The 19,818-nt window shown below is 34.4% G+C and overlaps 1 protein-coding gene across 4 annotated transcripts in view; it reads right to left on the bottom strand.

Annotated features, from left to right (window-relative positions):
* clocka (clock circadian regulator a) overlaps positions 1–19,818 on the bottom strand; it is a 64,120-nt gene that overhangs the window by 21,490 nt on the left and 22,812 nt on the right. For all 4 annotated transcript variants that reach the window (XM_082147562.1, XM_082147564.1, XM_082147565.1 and 1 more), the window contains exons 3-7: positions 11,572–11,633; positions 11,040–11,266; positions 9,808–9,900; positions 1,401–1,460; positions 717–865 (exon numbers count right to left, since the gene is read on the bottom strand). In XM_082147562.1, coding sequence (XP_082003688.1) covers positions 717–865; positions 1,401–1,460; positions 9,808–9,827 — 229 coding nt within the window. In that variant the 5' untranslated portion in view covers positions 9,828–9,900; positions 11,040–11,266; positions 11,572–11,633. The remainder of the gene's footprint in view (positions 1–716; positions 866–1,400; positions 1,461–9,807; positions 9,901–11,039; positions 11,267–11,571; positions 11,634–19,818) is intronic.

The raw sequence follows: 19,818 nt of genomic DNA, 5'->3' as shown, positions 1-19,818 counted from the left end.
CAAACTTTACAATACAAGCTTATTTTCATAAGGTTAATAAACTAAATGTCTGATTAATTATAAAACGTTTACTTTATTTATAAGAGAATGAACTCATAGAGCATAATTATGTACTTATCAATATTAGCACCGTAAAACAGGGTTTTTATAGTTTTGAATCTCTTTCAAAAATGGTATAATCCCCAAAAATAATACCAAAAGCAATCCTTCCATTTGAGGAATATAGCGACTAAAAGATGTCCTAATTTCTTTGGTGGTGCCTGTTCAAACTTTTGCTTTGACTGCAGCTTCCAATTTGTTGTATGCAGACTAATTGTTGTATGCAGACTTTTGTCTATCAATAAGACTATATCAGAAATATCTACTTCTATATGTTGAGTGAGAAAAGCAAACTGTGGTGGAGGTTTTACACGTTTTACATGTCATCAGACGGCTCCTTCCTGTCTAAGTGGGCGGTTCTTGGCCAGAATACATCGATAGTAACTAGTCAACTAAACAATTACAGAGAAAAAGTTGGATGTCAAAAATGTTGAATACATTATTGATTGAAAATATGAAATGTTGAATGAGTTTTCTGTTTTTTGTTTGTTTTGTTTTTAGTCAATGAAAATATTAAGTTGACTTGTATTTTCAAAATGATAACTGATCTAAAACGCATGACAAATCTAGATCAAAAAATATATGGCAACTAATAATTGGTATGAAACTGCAGTAACCTTTGTGTTTGCGCAGGAAGTCGATGCTCTTTTGTAGGATGGTAGACTTGTCCATCTTGCGGGTGTTACCCGGCAACATGGTGCCCAGTTCCTTGATGAGCACATTGAACTGGTCTCGCCTCTTCTTTTCCGACTTGTTCCTAGATACTCTGTAGGTGGAAAAACAAGAGGTGGAAAATTCCACAGTGGAAATCAATCGTTGACTTTAAGATAATAAGATAATGACATAATTTCATTGGTATTTCAGAAGCTGTCAAAGTCACAGTTGAGCTCTAAACTGCACGTCAAGTAACTACCTATTAAGTATCTTAAATTCTTCAATTTACCCCTAAAAGTGATAATGGGACACTATCTGATCTGAGAAAAATCTTGCAATGCTGAGAGAAACCATTTCACGGTTCTGTGATTGTATACAGAAGATGAGGGTGAATCTGTGCACTCAGGTCTAAACAGTCATAACTAGGTCACACTTTAGTTTCTATTCCTGATGCAAAACCACTTTAGATATACTAACGTGGAAAAGGACTTGTCTATACAATCCTCTAGTGTAATGAATCATGTTTAATCCATTCTTCCATGAGATAATGGAATGAGGGGTTGGCTCACAATAGAAGTTTGTCTTGGTTAAGAGAAAGAAATTCCCATTGAGCAACCATAATCATAATGTTTTGTTTGTATAATCACCTTTTTGCTTTGTCCTTCTCATCTTCTTCCATCAACCCATCAAAGATACTGCTGTCATCCCTGAAAAGAGACCAATAGTAAAAGCGGTTAGACCAGCTTGACCAGAGTGAGCTCTACCTAGCTATATCAAAGACAGCTTCATTCTTCACCCATCCCAATGTTAGTGGGATTGTTCCCCAAAAATGAATTAATGAGGAACTAAAGCTTTCAAGATTTCAAACAGGGCACAATAAGTCTTCTGAAGTCATATGATAGCTTTGTGTGAGGAACAGACTGAAATTGAAATCATTTTTCATTGTTCAAATGTTCACCAAAAAATGAATATTCTGCCAATTACTCATGTTTTCTAAACCCATAAGACCAAAACGTTGATCTTACTTTTTAATCAGAGTCTTCTGAAGAGACATGATCACTTATATGATGAACAGATTTAATTTAGGCTTTTATTCACATATAAACACTGATCAACGCTAATTCATAAGGCACATCAGGTATCGGAAGCTCAAACATGCTTGGATTTCTTCTACGAAATTTTATGAAATTTTTGAAGCATCAATGTTTTTGTGGAATGGCCTGTCACTAGAGGGACAAAAATCTATCATGTTTTATTAAAAATATCGGTCACACTTTAGATTAGGGTCCAGTTCTCACTATTAACTTACTATTAACTACGACTTTTGCCTCAATAAACTCCTAAATATGGTTTATTAATGTTTGCAAGGTAGTTGTTAAGTTGGTTTCACTTTATTTTGATGGTCCCTTTAACACATTCTGTTGTCTAGAGGTAACATTGCACCTACATGTCTACTAACTCTCATTAGAGTATTAGTAGAGTATTAGTAGACTGGTAGGGTTAGGGTTAGAATAAGTTGACATGTAGTTGCAAAGTTACTTATAGTCAACAGAATGTTCAAAAGGGAACATCAAAATAAAGTGTTACCGTTAAGTTTAATGTATTGGGTAGAATATGGTCATGTAGAATATGGTCATGTAGAATAAGGCATTAATATGTGCTTCAAAAGTACTAATAAACAGCCAAACTAAACTTAAGTGTTACCAAAATATCTTTATTTGTGTTTCCAAGATCAACGAAAGTCTTATGGGTTTGGAACGACATAAGAGTAAGTAAATGATAACAGAATTTGTGGGTGAACTATCCCTTTAACTGCTGAAACTAGATCAGTCAGATTTGTGAACAAATCATTCGGAATGGTTTTGTGAACTGCAAGATCAAACTCAAAAGGTAAAATTAATTCCCTGAATCAAATATTGCTGATGCTTGAATCATTATCTTGACATTCTTTCTGTCCCCCATTCATTGTAATTGCATGGAAAAGAGCAGCCAGAACAATCTTCAACATGTCCTCTTTTCTGTTTCACTGAAAAAAACAACAACAATCATACAGGTTTGGAACGACATGAGGGTGGGTAAATGAGTGAGCGAGTTAATGAGGAAATATAAAAACGACTAAATCGAGAAAATGTTTAAGCCATTTCTTCTGATGCCCCACAATATTTCATCATAATCAGATCAGGCAATAAATCATTGATAAAACAGGCAGTAGGTCAGCAGTGGAGGTGGCAGTGAGAGGCGGACATAAAGGTCTGTAGGGGCGCTCTGTGTGTGTACGTGTGTGCGTGTGTGTGTGTGTGTGCGTGTGCGTGTGCGTGTGCGTGTGTGTGTGTGTGTGTCAGTATATATTTAGACACCCAGTGTTCTCTGACTCAGCTGCTTTGTGAGCACAAGACAGAAAGCAAGACCAGCTGGTCATGGCAGAGGATCTGAGAACAGTTTGTAACAGTATGGGTTTGGAAAGACATGAGGTCGAGTGAGTAAATTACAGTTTATGTATGATCTTTTAAAGGTCATCTCAACACGACAAGAGTCACTCTGTCTTTTTCAGCTTTGAGATAATTGGTCTTTTACACAGGGTGTTCAAATGTGTGTCTATCTCTGGAACTGAAGAGATCATAATGACCTTTCATTTATTGTGTGTTTGTGTGCGAGACAATATGCAAGTCAACCATATGAATGTGTATTTGCAAAGTTACAAATTAATGAGTGCAAACAACAGGCTGGGTAAATAAACCAATGTGCATTTTGCTCTGCCGCTGGGTGTCCATTACCAACATTCTTACACAAACAATCCCGAGTTTGCCCCAGTCCATTTGCATTAATGGTTGTGGGTGTGTGAATGTGTGTTTGAGTGAGGAAGCACCAACTACTCTAACAATGCCACATAATATATTCGATATTATTGCTGCATGTGAAAACTGCATTTTCAATTTAGATTACAGATATGCAGTTTTGCAGGAAACAGAAACAGAAAATAAAGGGGAAAAAAAATGCAAATAATGTCTAACATCTATTAGTGATTCTAAAAATACACTGACGTCATTTGCCTGCCAAACTAAAATATATTTATATCAGCTCTGTGAACACAAAGCAATCTGCTTAAAATGGTGGCCACATATAATACGAAGAGGCAAGATTGACTACGAAAATTTTAACGAAACAATTAGTAAGTAGTAGAGTCAAGTACAAGTAGTAGAGTCAGAAAAAGCTAAATATTTTCACCTAATTTCAGTTTACATTGTGAACACAGAAAAACAAGTGTAAAAAAAGCCCATAAAATGATGTATTGATCATTCGAGTTTTTCCAGTACTGATTTATTTTTCTAATTAGTGGCTTGCAAAGGGCTTACAAATGCCTTGTCTTTTATTTAAAAATAAAAATAGCCATTATGTTTTAGTCAGCACTACCATTCAAAAGTTTAGGTTTGGTAAGATTTCTTAACGTTTTTGAAAAAAGTATCTTATGCTCATTAAAGCTGCATTTATTTTCTAAAAAAACAATATAGTAATGATTTCAATTAGAAATAACTGTTTTCTATTTTAATACATTTTAAAATGAAATTTATTCCTGTGATGGCGGAGCTGAATTTTCAGCATCATTGCTTCAGTCTTCAATGGTCACATTATCCTTCAGACATCATTCTGATATGCCGATTTGCTGCTCAAGAAACATTTCTAATTAATATCAATTTAGAAAACAGTTGTTTTCAGGATTCTTTGATGTTGAAAGTTGAAAAGAACAGAATTGATCTGAAATATAAATCTTTTGTAACATAAAAATACAAATGTCTTTATTGTCACTTTCGATCAATTTAATGTGTCCTTGCTGAATGAAATTATTAATTTCTTTCCAAAAAACATCCTTACTGACCCCAAACTTTTGAACATTAGTGTAAAACCATAGCCACAAATCATGATTGGCTACTTTCCATCACAAAAGAGAGGACACATTTGTTGAACATAAGATGCATTTAGTACGTTTTCAAGCCTTGGAGCCGTAGTACCATCGCATTATGTATGAATTGCAATTGAATGCTTCAGTTGCATTTAAAGCCACACACTCAACATTCATCATTCACTTCCAAATGCGTCACTGCGTCTGCCACTACAGCCTCGTGCGTGACACACAGCCAGCATTAGAGATTGTGTATCGGCTCATGACTGACCTCATTCCACACCTGTCTTTAGGCTTAAAGTTGCTGTATCTAAAAGACCCTCCACACAGTGACAGGACACACACACACACACACACACACACACACACACACACACACACACACACTCACACAAATTAAAGTGAGAGGAGAGCTGTAATTGTCTTGAAGACACAAACAAGTCCATTAGTCACTGCACGCTCATTGTGTGGCATTTTATTTCTCAAACAATCTATCCGACTAGGCAACTACCCTTCGAACGACTTGTTTTGAACATGCACCTCTTTAAGTATACTAAAATTAAGCTAATTTGAGCAATTAGAAGTAGAAAAATTATGACCTACATTTATACTACAAAAACAATGCAGTGCTTGTGTATTAATTTCACAGTTCTCTAGAGGATGTGGATGGCTGATTATTAACTTTAATAGTGTTTGTGTCGTGAGATAGACAGAGTGACCGTTTTAATCTGCCATCTTCCTGATTCCTGGAAAGCAAACACACCAACAGTTGACCACAACAATGCAATAAAGATGTCAACTGATGCCAGAGATCTAGTTTCAAAGCACAGCATTGATCACAATGCATTCACAGAGGCTCGACGTGCCCTGAATAGAGTGGTAGAGTGCAGGAATGACATCACTTTGTAGGCCAAAACACAGAAACGAGTTAGGATTTTAGCACTTCTGGTTCCATCGTCCCGAAGTCACAATGTTTTTTTTAAATGGGGTTTTGGTAAAATGGCTGAAATAAGGTATGTGGTGAACACAAGCTCAAGACACTTTCACGGTTTATTCTACATCAGTACTATTTTTGAAGCTGTTACATGTCTTGAAAAAGGCGGTGGCTAACAAGTGGCTAAATGAGACTACAGAGGCTGTCGAGGAGAGTAAACGTCATCACGCCGAAAAGGTAAACTCAGTTCGCTTTTACAGCCTTGTTATGCTTATAACTGTGCTCTTCTAAACTATTCTAACTCAAACTTTCTGTGAATTTTTTTTTTTATAGATAACTGAAAGAGTTGTCGGAAGCTTAGTGATGGTGACGTTGAAGTCGTGGGACCGTTGTTTGGTTCGTTTATAGCCTACCTTTAGCTTTTTACTTCTGGCTAATGCATTTAGGCTTCAAAATTCATAAAAGTTGTGTTCATTTGTGATAATTATCTTGATGGACAAAACGTGCAAGTATCATAAACTTTTGTTGATCACAGAGCTTGTTTGTAGCGATAATCCAAAAGCTTATGGGAAAATCCTATTGGGTTTTTGGAGAGGGAACCAGTGTGATGCTAACTACCTATTGGCCTATAAGTGTTGTCATACCCGCATCACTCTATTCACAGTTTCATAACGCCGAATCCGCCATTGTGTCCGACAAACTAACCAGACAGGAGAGCTAGTAGACTGTCGTCGGTGGACTTGAACTTGAAAAATGGTGTGTATTGACGCATTTCCGCGGTTGAAACAACATACCTTCTTGATGTTTATTCATGTTTATTTCAAAGTTCTTTGCGAAGGGTCAATTAACCATGATGTTTATTATCAAATGTTTATTATTATCAAAAGTAAATTTTGCTAAGGACTGGAAAAAGAGGAGTATGTGTTATAGTGCTGCATGTTTACCAAAAGGCATAAATTACTGGCAAATATTAAGAGCCAATATTTAACTAGAAACCAAAAGGAAAACATAATTTAGCAGTGTTGGCCACATAAAAGTGGACTTCCTGATTGGACATTGTTTTTCAAATGAGATCCAAATGGCAATATCAATGCCCCATGCTCATTTAAATTAAAGATAAAAATTTAATTTAATTTAAGATAAAATTAAGATAATAGTTCATCCAAAAATGAAAATGCTGTCATCATTTACAACACTGTTCAAAAGTTTAGGGTTAAAAAAAAAATAATGCTGAAAATTCAGCTTTGCCATCACAGGAATAAATTAAGTAAGTAATGTACACATAATTCTCAATAAAGCTTAAGTGTCCAAACTTCATCTGTATTCACATTAATTGTAACTTTTCCTCAAGAGTTTTTAAAGCAGCCCAGACCTGTTCAACACACATTTGACCTAGATTTGCTCGATGAAATGTTTATCAGTGGATATCAGAGATGTGGACTTGAGACTCCTGACTTAAACTCAAGTCCTATTGCTTGACCTGGCAAACATTACAATCCTTAAAACTAACATTTGCCAGTTTGGACAATCACAAGAAGTTGTGACTGAATTTCACCCAAGTTTCTGTCAGACGGTGTTTGGAAAGTGCCAAATATGTGTGCGGAAGAAAAATATCAGGTATGACCATTCAAATAAATCATCATTAACTTCATCAGACATCCCAAAGAACAATGTCTGAACAAATTTGGTTGTATCAACAAGAAAATATGTGTCATAATGCTGGAATGTACATCATCGAGCCCGCTGGATGTTTAACAAGTAGTTTTAGGTTTTTAGTCAAATTTAATCTGACATGTGTTGCTTTACTGATATGTTTTACTTGCCCCACTTATGTGCATATTTATATTTTTGCATATTTAAAACTTAAACCTGACATAAACTCTATAACATGAGATGTGACATGAACGGCTTGAGAATTAATGACAGATAAAAACCAGAGAACCTTAACTAACAAACTGTGACGTGTCCCAAAGTCATAGAGGTTAAAATGTGTAGATATTAACAAATGCAATCATGATAGATGTCACTGCGTGGTGAAGTCTAAATGTATCCGTTTGCACTTTTTCACTTTGGCTTAACTGTACAGCAGGACCAGTCCCATCACTTCAGGATGAGCGAATATGAGTGCATAACAGCTTACCACATTAAAAAAGTTAAGGTAACACTTAAGGTTTCTTTAGTTAATATTAGTAAACTACATTAGTTAACATGAACTAATAATGAACTGCACTTCTACAGCATTTATTAAACTTAGTTGATGTAAATTTCAACATTTACTATTACATTATAAAAATCTAAAGTTTTATTTGTCAACATTAGTTAATGCACTGTGAACTAAAATGAACAAACAATGAACAGTTGTATTTTTATAACATTAACAAAGATGAATATACAGTAACAAATGTATTGCCCATTGTTAATTCATGTTATTTAATACATTAACTAACGTTAACAAATGAAACCTATTGTAATGTGTTACCAAAGTTAATCACAAACTCAGACTGAATTTGAACAAAAAGCGCTATCATGAAAATGAAAGATTTACCATAATTAAAAAAATAATTAAGAGTTCCAGTGGGGTGTGTTTTTTTAATATTATATTAAGAATAATGTTAACTGCTGCATATTAAATATCAAAATGCAATAACTTCTTTCGATGGTGCGGAAACATATAATATTTATTATCCAGTACCAGGATATTGGATTCTGGATTTGAAAACGCATGAAATCTGATAAATAAAGATAAACAGCAAAGAGCACATTTATTGTGTTATTTATCTGGCATCATTATTAGCTAAATAATAATGAATAATATGTGTATATTAATTTCTAATTTCTACATTATGATAAACTAAATAAACTACTAAAATAAATATTTAATATGCAATTATTTTCTAAAGCAGCTTAAACATTGCTATTAGTTCTATCGTAATTATATTAACATGCAATGCATGTAATAAAGATGCTAGTATAAAATGCAACTCAGTATGCTGAACATCAAATATTCAAAATTGTTAAGAATAACAAATAAAAAAAATATTTTAGATAAAAAAAGGGGAAAATAAAAACAATGACTTCTCAACCCATGTCAGAGGTGTGGAGCTTCATTCTCACATGCTGCCTTTTTCTCTCTCACTCAAATCAATCAACACAAACCATGAGCAAAAAAAAAATTCGTACAAGTTAAAACGACTGTGTAAAATGCATATGAAATCCCCCAGTGTTCTGCCTAGAACGTGTCCTGTGTGAAGGGCCACTTAGAGCTCACGAGGGTCTGAGAGACGAGAGGAGTTCACTGAATAAGGTAAGAAAATACAGATTGTTCAAGCGCCATATGGTGATGGTTTTAAGTCTCTGTTTTCGACCGTAGGTGCCATCTCCAGTTACTTCACCAGGAAACCTTTGAGAGAGGAAAATGGAGCTGCTGCTCTATTCAGCGTGGCGGTAATCCAGAGATTAGCCTGAAAAATTCCACACCGCTGCCACACAACGGCCCATCTCACTGTCACTCAACAGGCTCGACCAGTTAGAAAAAAGCCGGGTGCATCGAGGCCGGCCAGAGTGGGCATGTTTAATGTCATTCCATTCACTGCTGTCTCTATAGCAACCGGCCATGGGTGTGTTACATTTGCATTTTAGAGGGAAGGAAAGCTGTTTACGAACAGGGATATTAAGATTGTTTAATAGGAGCGCTTCATCTCTGCTGCGCCGTAACTGTAACCATGGTAACGGTGTCAGGCAAAAGATGCTGTTATGCGGTGGAGGGCAGGAACTGTCTTGGTTTGAATGAAAATAATAATGGAGATGTTTATTAGCCATTTTACAGATGTTCTGTGTTTTTCTGATACATGTTTTTTGTAGATTTTGGCTATTGTTAAAGGGATAGTTCCCCAAAAATACAAATTATTTCATCATTTACCCTCAAGCTGATGAATTTCTTTCTTCTGTTGAACACAAAAGAAGATATTTTGAAGAATATGGGTAACCCAAAAAATATGGGCCCCATTGACAAAAAATACTATGGAAGTCAATGGGGAGCATCAACTGTTTGGTTACCCATATTCTTCAAAATAACTACTTCTGTGTTCAGCAGAAGAAAGAAACTCATACAGGTTTGGAACAACTTGAGGGTGAGTAAATGATGACAGAATTTTCATTTTTGGGTGAACTATCCCTTTAATCGATTCTTTAAAGGATGGTTTGGGGTCGACCAAGGACTTACCGGTCTATGCTGGAGGTCATTTTTGTAGTGTGTTCAGGGTCGCAGTTGTAGAGAGAGGATCTTTAAGCGTGAGGTAGACATTTGTACATTAACCTGGGTAACAAAATGACAACACATTTTTTTTTTTATTTAATGCAATTTAAATGTGTTTATTTAAAAGGCACTCCTTAAAATACATTTAAAAAATCTTCTCTACTTCTACTGTTTTATTAGGGCTGTCATGATACCAAAGTCAATACAAATACCAGTTATTTACTACTGCAAAAATGAAATGTAGTAGTAAGTGCTTCCAGTTTTTCAAGAAACAAAATTGAATAAAGACATAAAGTAGATAATGCTTGACATTTTTCAGGTATCTAACAGCATAAAAGTCTCAGAATGAATTAGAAAACATTCATAATAATGAAAAATAAAAAACATAGATCTATTAAGTTGCATTTAGACTGCAAGGTGTAAATGTAAAGATCTCATACTTTGACACACATCTGTTTTTTTTGTTTTGTTGTTGTTGTTTTTGTTTTTTGTTTGTTTGTTTTACATCTGTTTACATTAAAGTCACCATAAAATCAAAATGGACAATTCTTATTTTTTTAATTAAATATTGCAGTATTTATTATAAATAATTGATCAGTGCACGTCATTATATTTTTTTTAATTCCCTTGTAATCTTTAATCAAAATAATTTCTCCTCCCTCTTGCAGCAACATGATCTCTTCTCTTCTCTGATGACATGTTTTCTGGCGTGAGGGCGGGACAACCAGTCACTCAAAATCAAGTCCCGACCAAAATTTTTTCTTGAGAACAAGAAGCTGTTTCACTCGAATATATACGTCACAATAGGGAAGAAAAGATGAAACTTCCTTTCTATGCCGACTTGTTTAACATAAGACAAAATGACTGTGTTTATAAAGCAGAAAGAATGACAGTTTTACTATGCCGATCTTTTTTTTTTCACTCATACTTTTTTTATTTTACTAATACACTACCTTGTAGTGAAGTTCTGGTACTTTTTTTGACGTCCTTATTTTTCACTAATGTGGTTACAATATTGCTACAATATTACTGCTCCTGATATTAAGCATCTCTTGTACGATGAATTGCTTGTGTTTTTTCCTCATTTGTAATTTATTTTATATAAAAGTGTCCACGAAGTTATTAAATTAAAATGCAACAATGACCCATGAGAAATAAACAACAATTAAATACGCTAATTCATTCAAAAGCAAACTAACCTTCAGGCGTGCTTGCTCTAAGGAAGGAAGAGAGAAGCTTGCCACAGGATGTAGGATGAGGACAATCGGTGGGCAAGACAGAAGGTGCGTGTGAATATGAATGTTTTCGTGTGCGGGGTCAATCAGAGGATTCTGAGGTCAAGGTAGAAAGGCCTGCTGTGGGTCCCTGTGGGGTGTATGTGCTTTCAGTCGGGTGTGAGACTGGAAGCACCACATGTTAGCACTACCTAAGAAAAAACAGAAACAATCTGCATTATGATTACACATTTTATACTGTATGTAATGAAGGTAGCATGTTAAATATATATTGCTTAAATCACTTTAGGTTTAGAAGAGATGATGCTTAATTTAAGAAAATATATGTCACATGAAATAACTGTCCAGACATGAAATAAAAAAGCCTAAATTAAATTGTAAATCATTCAATTGTGAATTAATATGCAAGCATAGCTGGCAAGAAATAAATTATGCTGTGATTTTAAAGACAACTGAATTGTTATTTATGAAATAATTTGGGAAGAAATACACTCACTCATGTCATTATTTCTGTAATAGCAGCAACGCTCCTGAACCACGGTAAATCTGCTCTTAAATCTGAAACAGAAACAGAAATTAGTCATATAAACATCAGCACCAGTTATGCTAATGTATTATTAGTTCCTCTAATATGTAATTGAAGCAGTTTTCTCAGGAGCCTAAGGAGTTTATAACCAAAATAAAATGAAATAAAAACATCTGAATTCATAAAACTAGGCGTTCAGGTTTCAAGATAAAAACATCACTTTGACTCAGTAAGCCTAGGAAGAGTCATGACATTGAAAGTTAAACTGGTAAACATTCTGCAACGCAGAGGAGAAAAGCATAATTACCGCTATACCCTAAATGATGAACTGACATTTAACATTTCACCCTGGACTAACAGTCCATCCCAAAATAAACTATTCAGCCTAACCCTGCAGGATATTTTACAAGGCCACAGATGTTGTGATGTACTGCCAAGCTTGATAGATGACTTGGCCAGACTTTCTCCACCAAAGATAAACACTTAATACAGTAAAAGCAGAGCCGAAGTTCAAACGTTCATAAGAACATATAGAATTCACTGGCATTACCAGTTAACTGCAGTCTGATGTGCGCTGTACTAATCACAGTAGTCATTCACATTCATTTGCCGGGGAAAAAAATTTATAAATAGATAGTTCACCTAGAAATAATTTACTTAATTTGCTTTATAATTTACTTTCATTGTACGAAGGGGGAAAAAATTTAAAAATCTTTGTTTGTGTTCCACAGAAGAATATAAGTTTGTAATGTTGTTTTCTTTTAAATGTGTCCTTTTGTTGTTTGCATAAAAAAAAAAGTAAATTAAAAGGATAAAATAAAATAAAAATAAGATATTAAATTAAATTAAAAAGATCAAATATAAAAAATATATATATAACAAATGACACACACACACACACACACACACACACAAACACACATATACATACATACATACATACATATATATATATATATAAATAAAATATCAAAATAATAATAAAATAAAAATTATAAATGTATTAAATAAATAAAATGTATGAGTGCCTCCCTTCATGTGGGAGTGCATAACTCTTTGTACTCCTGTATACAACTCTGGTAAAATGAGAACAGGCATTCGTTCTCTATGGAAATCACCCAGCATGAAAGAAGCCGTGAGAGTGAGCTGGGTGAGACGTGAAGAAGCTGTAGTACACAGACAAGCTGAAAGACGTGTCCAGGGAAGTGCATGTGTCAAAGGCACACACCCCTGAGGGGAGTCTATATATAGCAGTGGTGGTGCGGTATTGCCTTCACATCACTGATATTAGGTTTCCATGTCTTGAACAGGCAGACTGCAGTAATCAATGAGCATCTTCTGAATAGAGATGACAGCATCCTGTTCTCTTTATTATAAACTTCATTATGCAAAAAAATAAAAAAATAAAAAATGCATTAAAAATATCTTAAAAATTTAGTAAAAATTTACACAACTTCGCAAACAAAAGTAGCCACTTTGACCCAGTTCAGTTCTTTAATAAGCATTAGGTTTGTGATAAAAGTTGGGTCAAAGTGCATGTGCTTTTCAAGATTACCACTATCAGAATACAGGTTACAGACTGTATTTTGGCTAATTCTCTTAAATACTTAACATTTAGGCTATTTTCATGCATGGTTTGATAGTCTAGTCTGAACCAGAGTTTGATTCTATCCTATTTCCGCCGCAAGTCTCTTTTTACACTGAATTATTTGGGTCCAAATTAAATTAAAATTAATTAAATAATTAAAACTACAAATAAAATGCAATATGAAGCATGAAAAGCACAGTGAAAATGAAATAATAAAAAATAAATAAATAAATAAATAACATAAAAAATACAATAAAATACAAATCATTAAATAAAAATCATAAAATAAAAATAAATGTAAAATTTTTAAAAAAAAATTATAATCTGGGATTGCTTCCCATAAACCTCAGACCACCTTTCCAAGCCTTTGCACCTTTATGATTCGCTAGTGCTCACCCAACTTCAGAAAACCACTTTCACACCAACCAAATGAAACGAGTCCTCTCTAGTGTGAAAGCATCACTAAAGCTCCCAACACAAGACACTCTTAAAACTCCCATAAAAAGATATTTCTTTTTTGCATAATGCAGAGAAAAGCCTTCTGTCAGTCAGTCACACAACACCTCACCTCTCATTAGCACTCAAATACAGCATAATGATAGAACCCATTACTGTATTTGTCCCCCTGCCAGAAACAGTCAGTTGTTCTTGTTTACAAGCTTGTACTTTATGGGCATTTCAATGGTCTATAAAAAGGATAACAGCAAAGAGTATGGCGTAATGCTAGAAGTTAGCGTGACTTATCAGCTACCACGCAGATTGAGCAACAGTTCTGGAGTGGCGTCAGTTCATTTTCGGATGACATTCACACGCAGAACGGACACGCATACCTAAACACACCCACAGATTCTTATGAGCTCAAAGAAGAAGAAGAAAAAAAAGCACATGCAACTGGGTCATTCTTCAATTGGAGTGATGAGAGACAGAATTTGAAAAACAAAATGATTGTAATTTTTTATAATAAAATGTATTGCTATGTTTAAATTGCACAATTTAAATTGTGTTGTGTCATGGGACATCTTGATTTATAATTTTAGTCAAATACGTGTGCACCACCCAGGTAACATCACATACTCTAAAACATGAAATTGTCTGGAATTTTGTAACATTTAGGCCTATGAAAATTAATAAGAAAGAATGACAATAAAGAATATATATATATATAACAATTTCATTAAATTGTACATGGTAAACAAAATCTATATTCACAATATAACCCCTTTATTTGTGAATTGCAATTACATCCCAGGATAACTCTTTGATGTATACTGGGAACAGGCAGATTTTATTACATGTGAAATCTCTCCAACTTAATTAAATATTTAAAACCAAAAATTCAACTTTTAAGAGTTCACAAATTGTTTTAACCCTAGATAATACCAATATGCAAACTCTTTATGACTTATTGCCATTTAAAGTTTATTTCAACAGTTGCAAAGTAGAGGGACACCACTTGCCACCTCAAATGAAGAATGACCCAACTGCCTATTAAATCCAGCTTCCAAAATAGGATCAAGAGAAATATTGTACAACAAATGTTAAACAAATTTACACCAGAAATGTTAATAAAGATATCTAGATATATGTACTAACTGCATTTGAATGGTTTGTATATAAGTCTCATCAAATTCTATAAAGCTGGGTTAACAACAAAGAAACCTCTGAGAAGGAAATAGTTGATTGGATGAGTTTAATTAGCTGCTAACATAGCCACATTCCATTAGCTGAAATGCACAGATTCAGTGGAAGACACACTAACTCATGATGATCGCCATAATGCACTATGGTCCATGGTTCTCGGAGGTGTTTGACAAGTGTGCTACTGATAACACTGGTAATAATTGGAAATCTCACTTTCAAGGTCTCAGTTTTACTATGAGTGTCACATGCAGATCTGGAGCTCCGGTCACGGCACGCTGCACACCAGCTATGTCCCCCTACTGATCACTACATGTGACTACTGACCCAGATAACACACAAAAACAAAATAAAGAACGGCATACCGACTCAGATCACACCCAATTCCGCCACTCCTGCAACATTCAGTAAAAGAAAGAGAAAGCCGACACAAACAACCGCAAACAAGAAACATAACGACACAAACTAATAGAATACTAAATTACAGTGTGTAAATGAAGAAAAACAATTAAATTAAATTAAATTAAAGCACAAAAAAGTATTGGAATTTCGAATAGAATATGGAAATATGGTACGAAATTTTTTAACAAATGAATACTTTTGCGCATCAAGGATCCTGAAGAAAAGTAACATGATTTCCCCAACAATATTAAGCAACACAACTGTTTTCAACATTGATAATAAGACGAAATGTTTCTTGAGCAGCAAATCTGCATATTAGAATGATTTCTGAAGGATCATGTGACACTGAAGACTGGAGTAATGATGCTGTAAATTCAGCTTTGCCATCACAAGAAAAGAAAAAAAACCATTAAAATAGAAAACAGCTGTTTTAAACTGTAATGGTGTTACTTTTTTCAACTGTATTTTTTATCAAATTTGCAGCCTTGGTGAACATATTTTGAAAGTTGGTGTATAGGATTCCAAATAAACACAAAATAAAACTAGATCTTTCCAGCACATATTCCCAGTAGGACTATTATGAAACCAATAGCATAAAATATCCCTGTAGAACATCAAAAGGGATTTAAAATAAATCCGTCAGAATTTTAAAACACCCACAGCTCCTCTTGAGATTTCCTTTAGCTGTCCAAAGCGAAACATTATTCCAATACAATGTACATGGAGTTCTAAGAAAGACTACATATACAACATACAACAGGATTCTAAGAATTAAAAACAAATGAACACAAACCCCTGGTTAAAATTTTGGACAAAAACAAAATGGGAATTTTCTAACAGGATTACAACATAAAAATCACATTTTCTAGAACATATTCACGACTATTATGAGTAGCAATATAATAAAATATCCTTGTAGAATATCAAAAGGAATTATTTTTATTTTTTTTCTTCAACTGTCCTGAGTAATACATGATTCCAAAATAATAAAAGTAGAGTTTTTACTCTACAAAGACTACTAATACATAGAGGACTATAAAAAAAAGAAAAGAAAATCCTATGGGAATTTCAGTTCATCCAGGAGGATCATTTTGGATTCCATTAGGATCATTTAGGATCGGTTCCAAATTATGACAGGAATGCTCAAAATTGGATTCAGGATTGTTTGACAAGGCACAAAAAAAATCCTGACAGTTTTCATTGAAATCTTTTTGATGTTTGTGGGCTGTGAAATGAAGATATCTGGCGTTTAGATGCTTTCCAGATATGAGTCACAATAACTTAAAATGATGGTGGAATTGAATTCCAATATGAAAACAATTGCTAAACTACAGGGGAAATAAGGAAGAGGAATCCTCCGACTTTGTGCCACAGATATTTCCTTAACACATAAAACATGTCATTTGCACATACAAAAATAGATATCCAAAGGATTTCTTAGAATGGGGGAGAACACAGAAAGGGAGAGGGACAGGGAGTATTCTGGGAAAAACAAGAGAAGGGCACATGTGGAGAGGCGATGAAGAACTGGAAAAAGAAGTAGGATAGAGTCAAATATTTTCTGTTCACCTAAATATGGAGTGAATTTCGCAAGAAAAAGCGAGGCATGTAAAGCCATGAAAGAGGGTACGAGAGAAAAAGGGATAAGAAGGCATGCAAGAAGAAAAAAATGAGGGGGAAGGCTTGTGAAAAAAACCCCATCATGGTGAAAAAGGATAAATCAAGACATAAAAGCGAAAGAGCAAAAGAAATAGGAAGTAAGGCAGTCCCCAGCATTTCTTGCAGAGCGGTTGTGGCGTTAACAGTAGGCTGAGCAATGGTTTTGTAACTGTGATGTCAGTAGATGCTTCACTGACCTGCTGACCTAGTGACCTACTTTTGCTTCGCTCGCTCACTGTTCCTCTCTTCTACTGCGACTTAAGCACAGCTCAACAGGCAGCTGCGGCCAATCACGCGGCAGGCTGAGTCACCACACACTCACCACCAGCAAATCAGGAAATCAGGAGTAGCTCACCACTGACAAACAGCAGCCAATCATATGCTGAGGTAGAAATAAAAGGGGTTTCCAGCCAATCAAACGCAGAGTCTACAAACTCTCGGCTAACCAACAGCAAGCAGAGTAAAAAGCGAACAAGAACAAGAAAGGAAGGAAAATGTGAGAAATAGCAGAAGGAAACAGTATTTCAGGCTTCTCCTGCGACAGAGTGACATTTACCTATTCGACCAAAGATCTGCCTAAAGCACTAGGTTAAAGCCAGATAACAAGCACGACAAACAAACAAATTCTTCCTCCGCCCTCTCAGTACACTCAAACAAATGAGGTCTCTTTTATATCACACACACACCCACAGCTACCCTTAGGTGCTCTGTACGCTATAAACTGCCCTATTTCTTGAATATTTTCACACAATAGCGCATTATCTTGAATTACCGTATTAAAACAGTCACAGATGGACGATATATATACGTTTCAACTGTGTAATTGCATGTAAGGATTCCACTGCGCCGTCATTTGCTTTTATTTTAGCTCTTAAAGGGACAGTTCACTCAAAAAAATGTATTCTGTCATTATTTACTCATCCTCGTGTTTTTTCTTGTGTAAAACATAAAGGAGATATTTATGTCCAAGCTGCTCTCTGTGGTCAGCATTCATTTTCATTATATGATCATCATTTATTTGAATGGGAAAAAACATACTGTACCTATTTCGATATACATCACTGTATATATACACATACACATATACAGTGATGTATATCAAAATGGGTGACCATCCTTAGCTTCAGCGCATGCAGCTCAAACAGCAATGCAAGACATTAATAACTAGGAATGGGACTGTCATATACATAACTTTATAAATAGAACACTATTGTAAGAAAGTGCTGTGAATTATTTGGGTTTAGTTGCCATGTTGAGGGAAGAGCTCATCCACAACACATTCTGACTACAAAACTTAGTTCAAGTTCACTTGTACATTTGCACCTTTTTGTGCATAAATTAGTTGAAGTGAGTATATATAAGTTGTAATATTATTTGTATTTTGTATAAATATCTGATTAATCTCATATGCATTTTGTTGATTTAATTAACCTTCTAATAAAGCGCTTTAGTTTCCCGGTGTTCATTCAGCTATTCAGATTCAGCGCGCCTAGCTCAAACAGCAATGATGTTATTTGAAACAGTAATATCAATTTTAGATGTTGAGCTTTGACACATTATTATTTACATCTAGCACTTTCATTTTTCTCGTATTATTTTCACCATCAATATGGTTTAATTAAAATCATTTCATTAGGCTATTATCTGTGCGGAAGCTAATTCGATTTATTTATGACACATGCATTTTGATTCTTTATATGCAAGTAATGATGTCAAATGATTTGTCTGCATTATTTAGGCATTATTTTATTTCTTTGTAAGGCAACAGAGTTTTTCTTTTCTTTTTTTTGATAAAAAAAGTTGGCCATAGGAGTGTAAAATTAATTTTAAAATGTACACTGGTTCAAACTAGGCTACTGTACTGTATATGTTTGATTTATGTTTTTGTAATCAGGCTATCAAAATTTATACCAAAGTTTGGATTCAAATTTAGAGTTAGAGTTATCGGCCAATCTATAGGTTATCGCTTTCAAATATAAAGATTATCGGTTATCAGTATCAGTAAACATTTTCATATCGGTGCATCCCTATATAATCATTTATCTCTATTCATCTCATTTTGTATTCATATTTTGAATTAGTTCTTATTTTTATATTTTCCATTTTCATTTGATTTGATTTTAATATTGTTATGTGCTTTTGACATTTTTATTAGCTTTTGCATTTTGAAAATATTTCTAAATTGTTTTAATTGTTTTATTTCAGTTTTATGTCAAGTTGACGAGGGAACATTAATTCATTTATAATTTTCATTAATTTCATTAATATCTATCTATCTATCTATTTTTTTTTTTTTTTTTTTTTACTTGCAAAAAAAAAAAAAAAATTCTTATAGTTTTAGTTTAGGTTACACAACAGGTGGCATATTCCTGTAGCTCAACAGAGCATGGCGCAAGCAATGTAAAACTCATGGATTCAATTTCTAGGAAATTCATGAAATAATAAAATGTATTCTTGAATGCAATGCAAGTCTCTTTGGATAAAAGCGTCTATCCAAAAAATGCACAAAAATGTCAATGAAATTGTTACGCATGCATGACGTATCGCGATGTGTTTCGTCAGATAGCTAAAACTTCTTTCGTGTTTCACACAAGACATTTTTGGTTAAATGATTAGTCAAATTACATTCAAATCTAAGTTTTTCTTTAAACTCTCTGAAAAAAATGTCTAATTTCAACACAAACTTAATCACCACCATTACTAACTGTATCCATACAGTCGAGAAAACCAAACATGGCTTTTCCTGTTCCGGTCCTGTCCACATTCATTTTTTTCCACCGCACAGTCTGCTTTCCATTTCTAATAAATTCATGCAAGGTGCCTACACACATTCTCACTCTCCCTTTTTTTGCCTTCTCTCAGTCAGATCGAGTCTCTACAGGCTCGCTGTGTGTTTGCGTGCGTGTGTTCTCTCAGATGTAGGTCAGTAA

This window comes from Leuciscus leuciscus, assembly GCF_965113295.1.
Source record: "Leuciscus leuciscus genome assembly, chromosome: 19".
Classification (NCBI taxonomy): Eukaryota; Metazoa; Chordata; class Actinopteri; order Cypriniformes; family Leuciscidae; genus Leuciscus; species Leuciscus leuciscus.
Note: the sequence above shows the minus strand (reverse complement) of the source record. Positions and strands in the feature narration are given on the sequence as shown.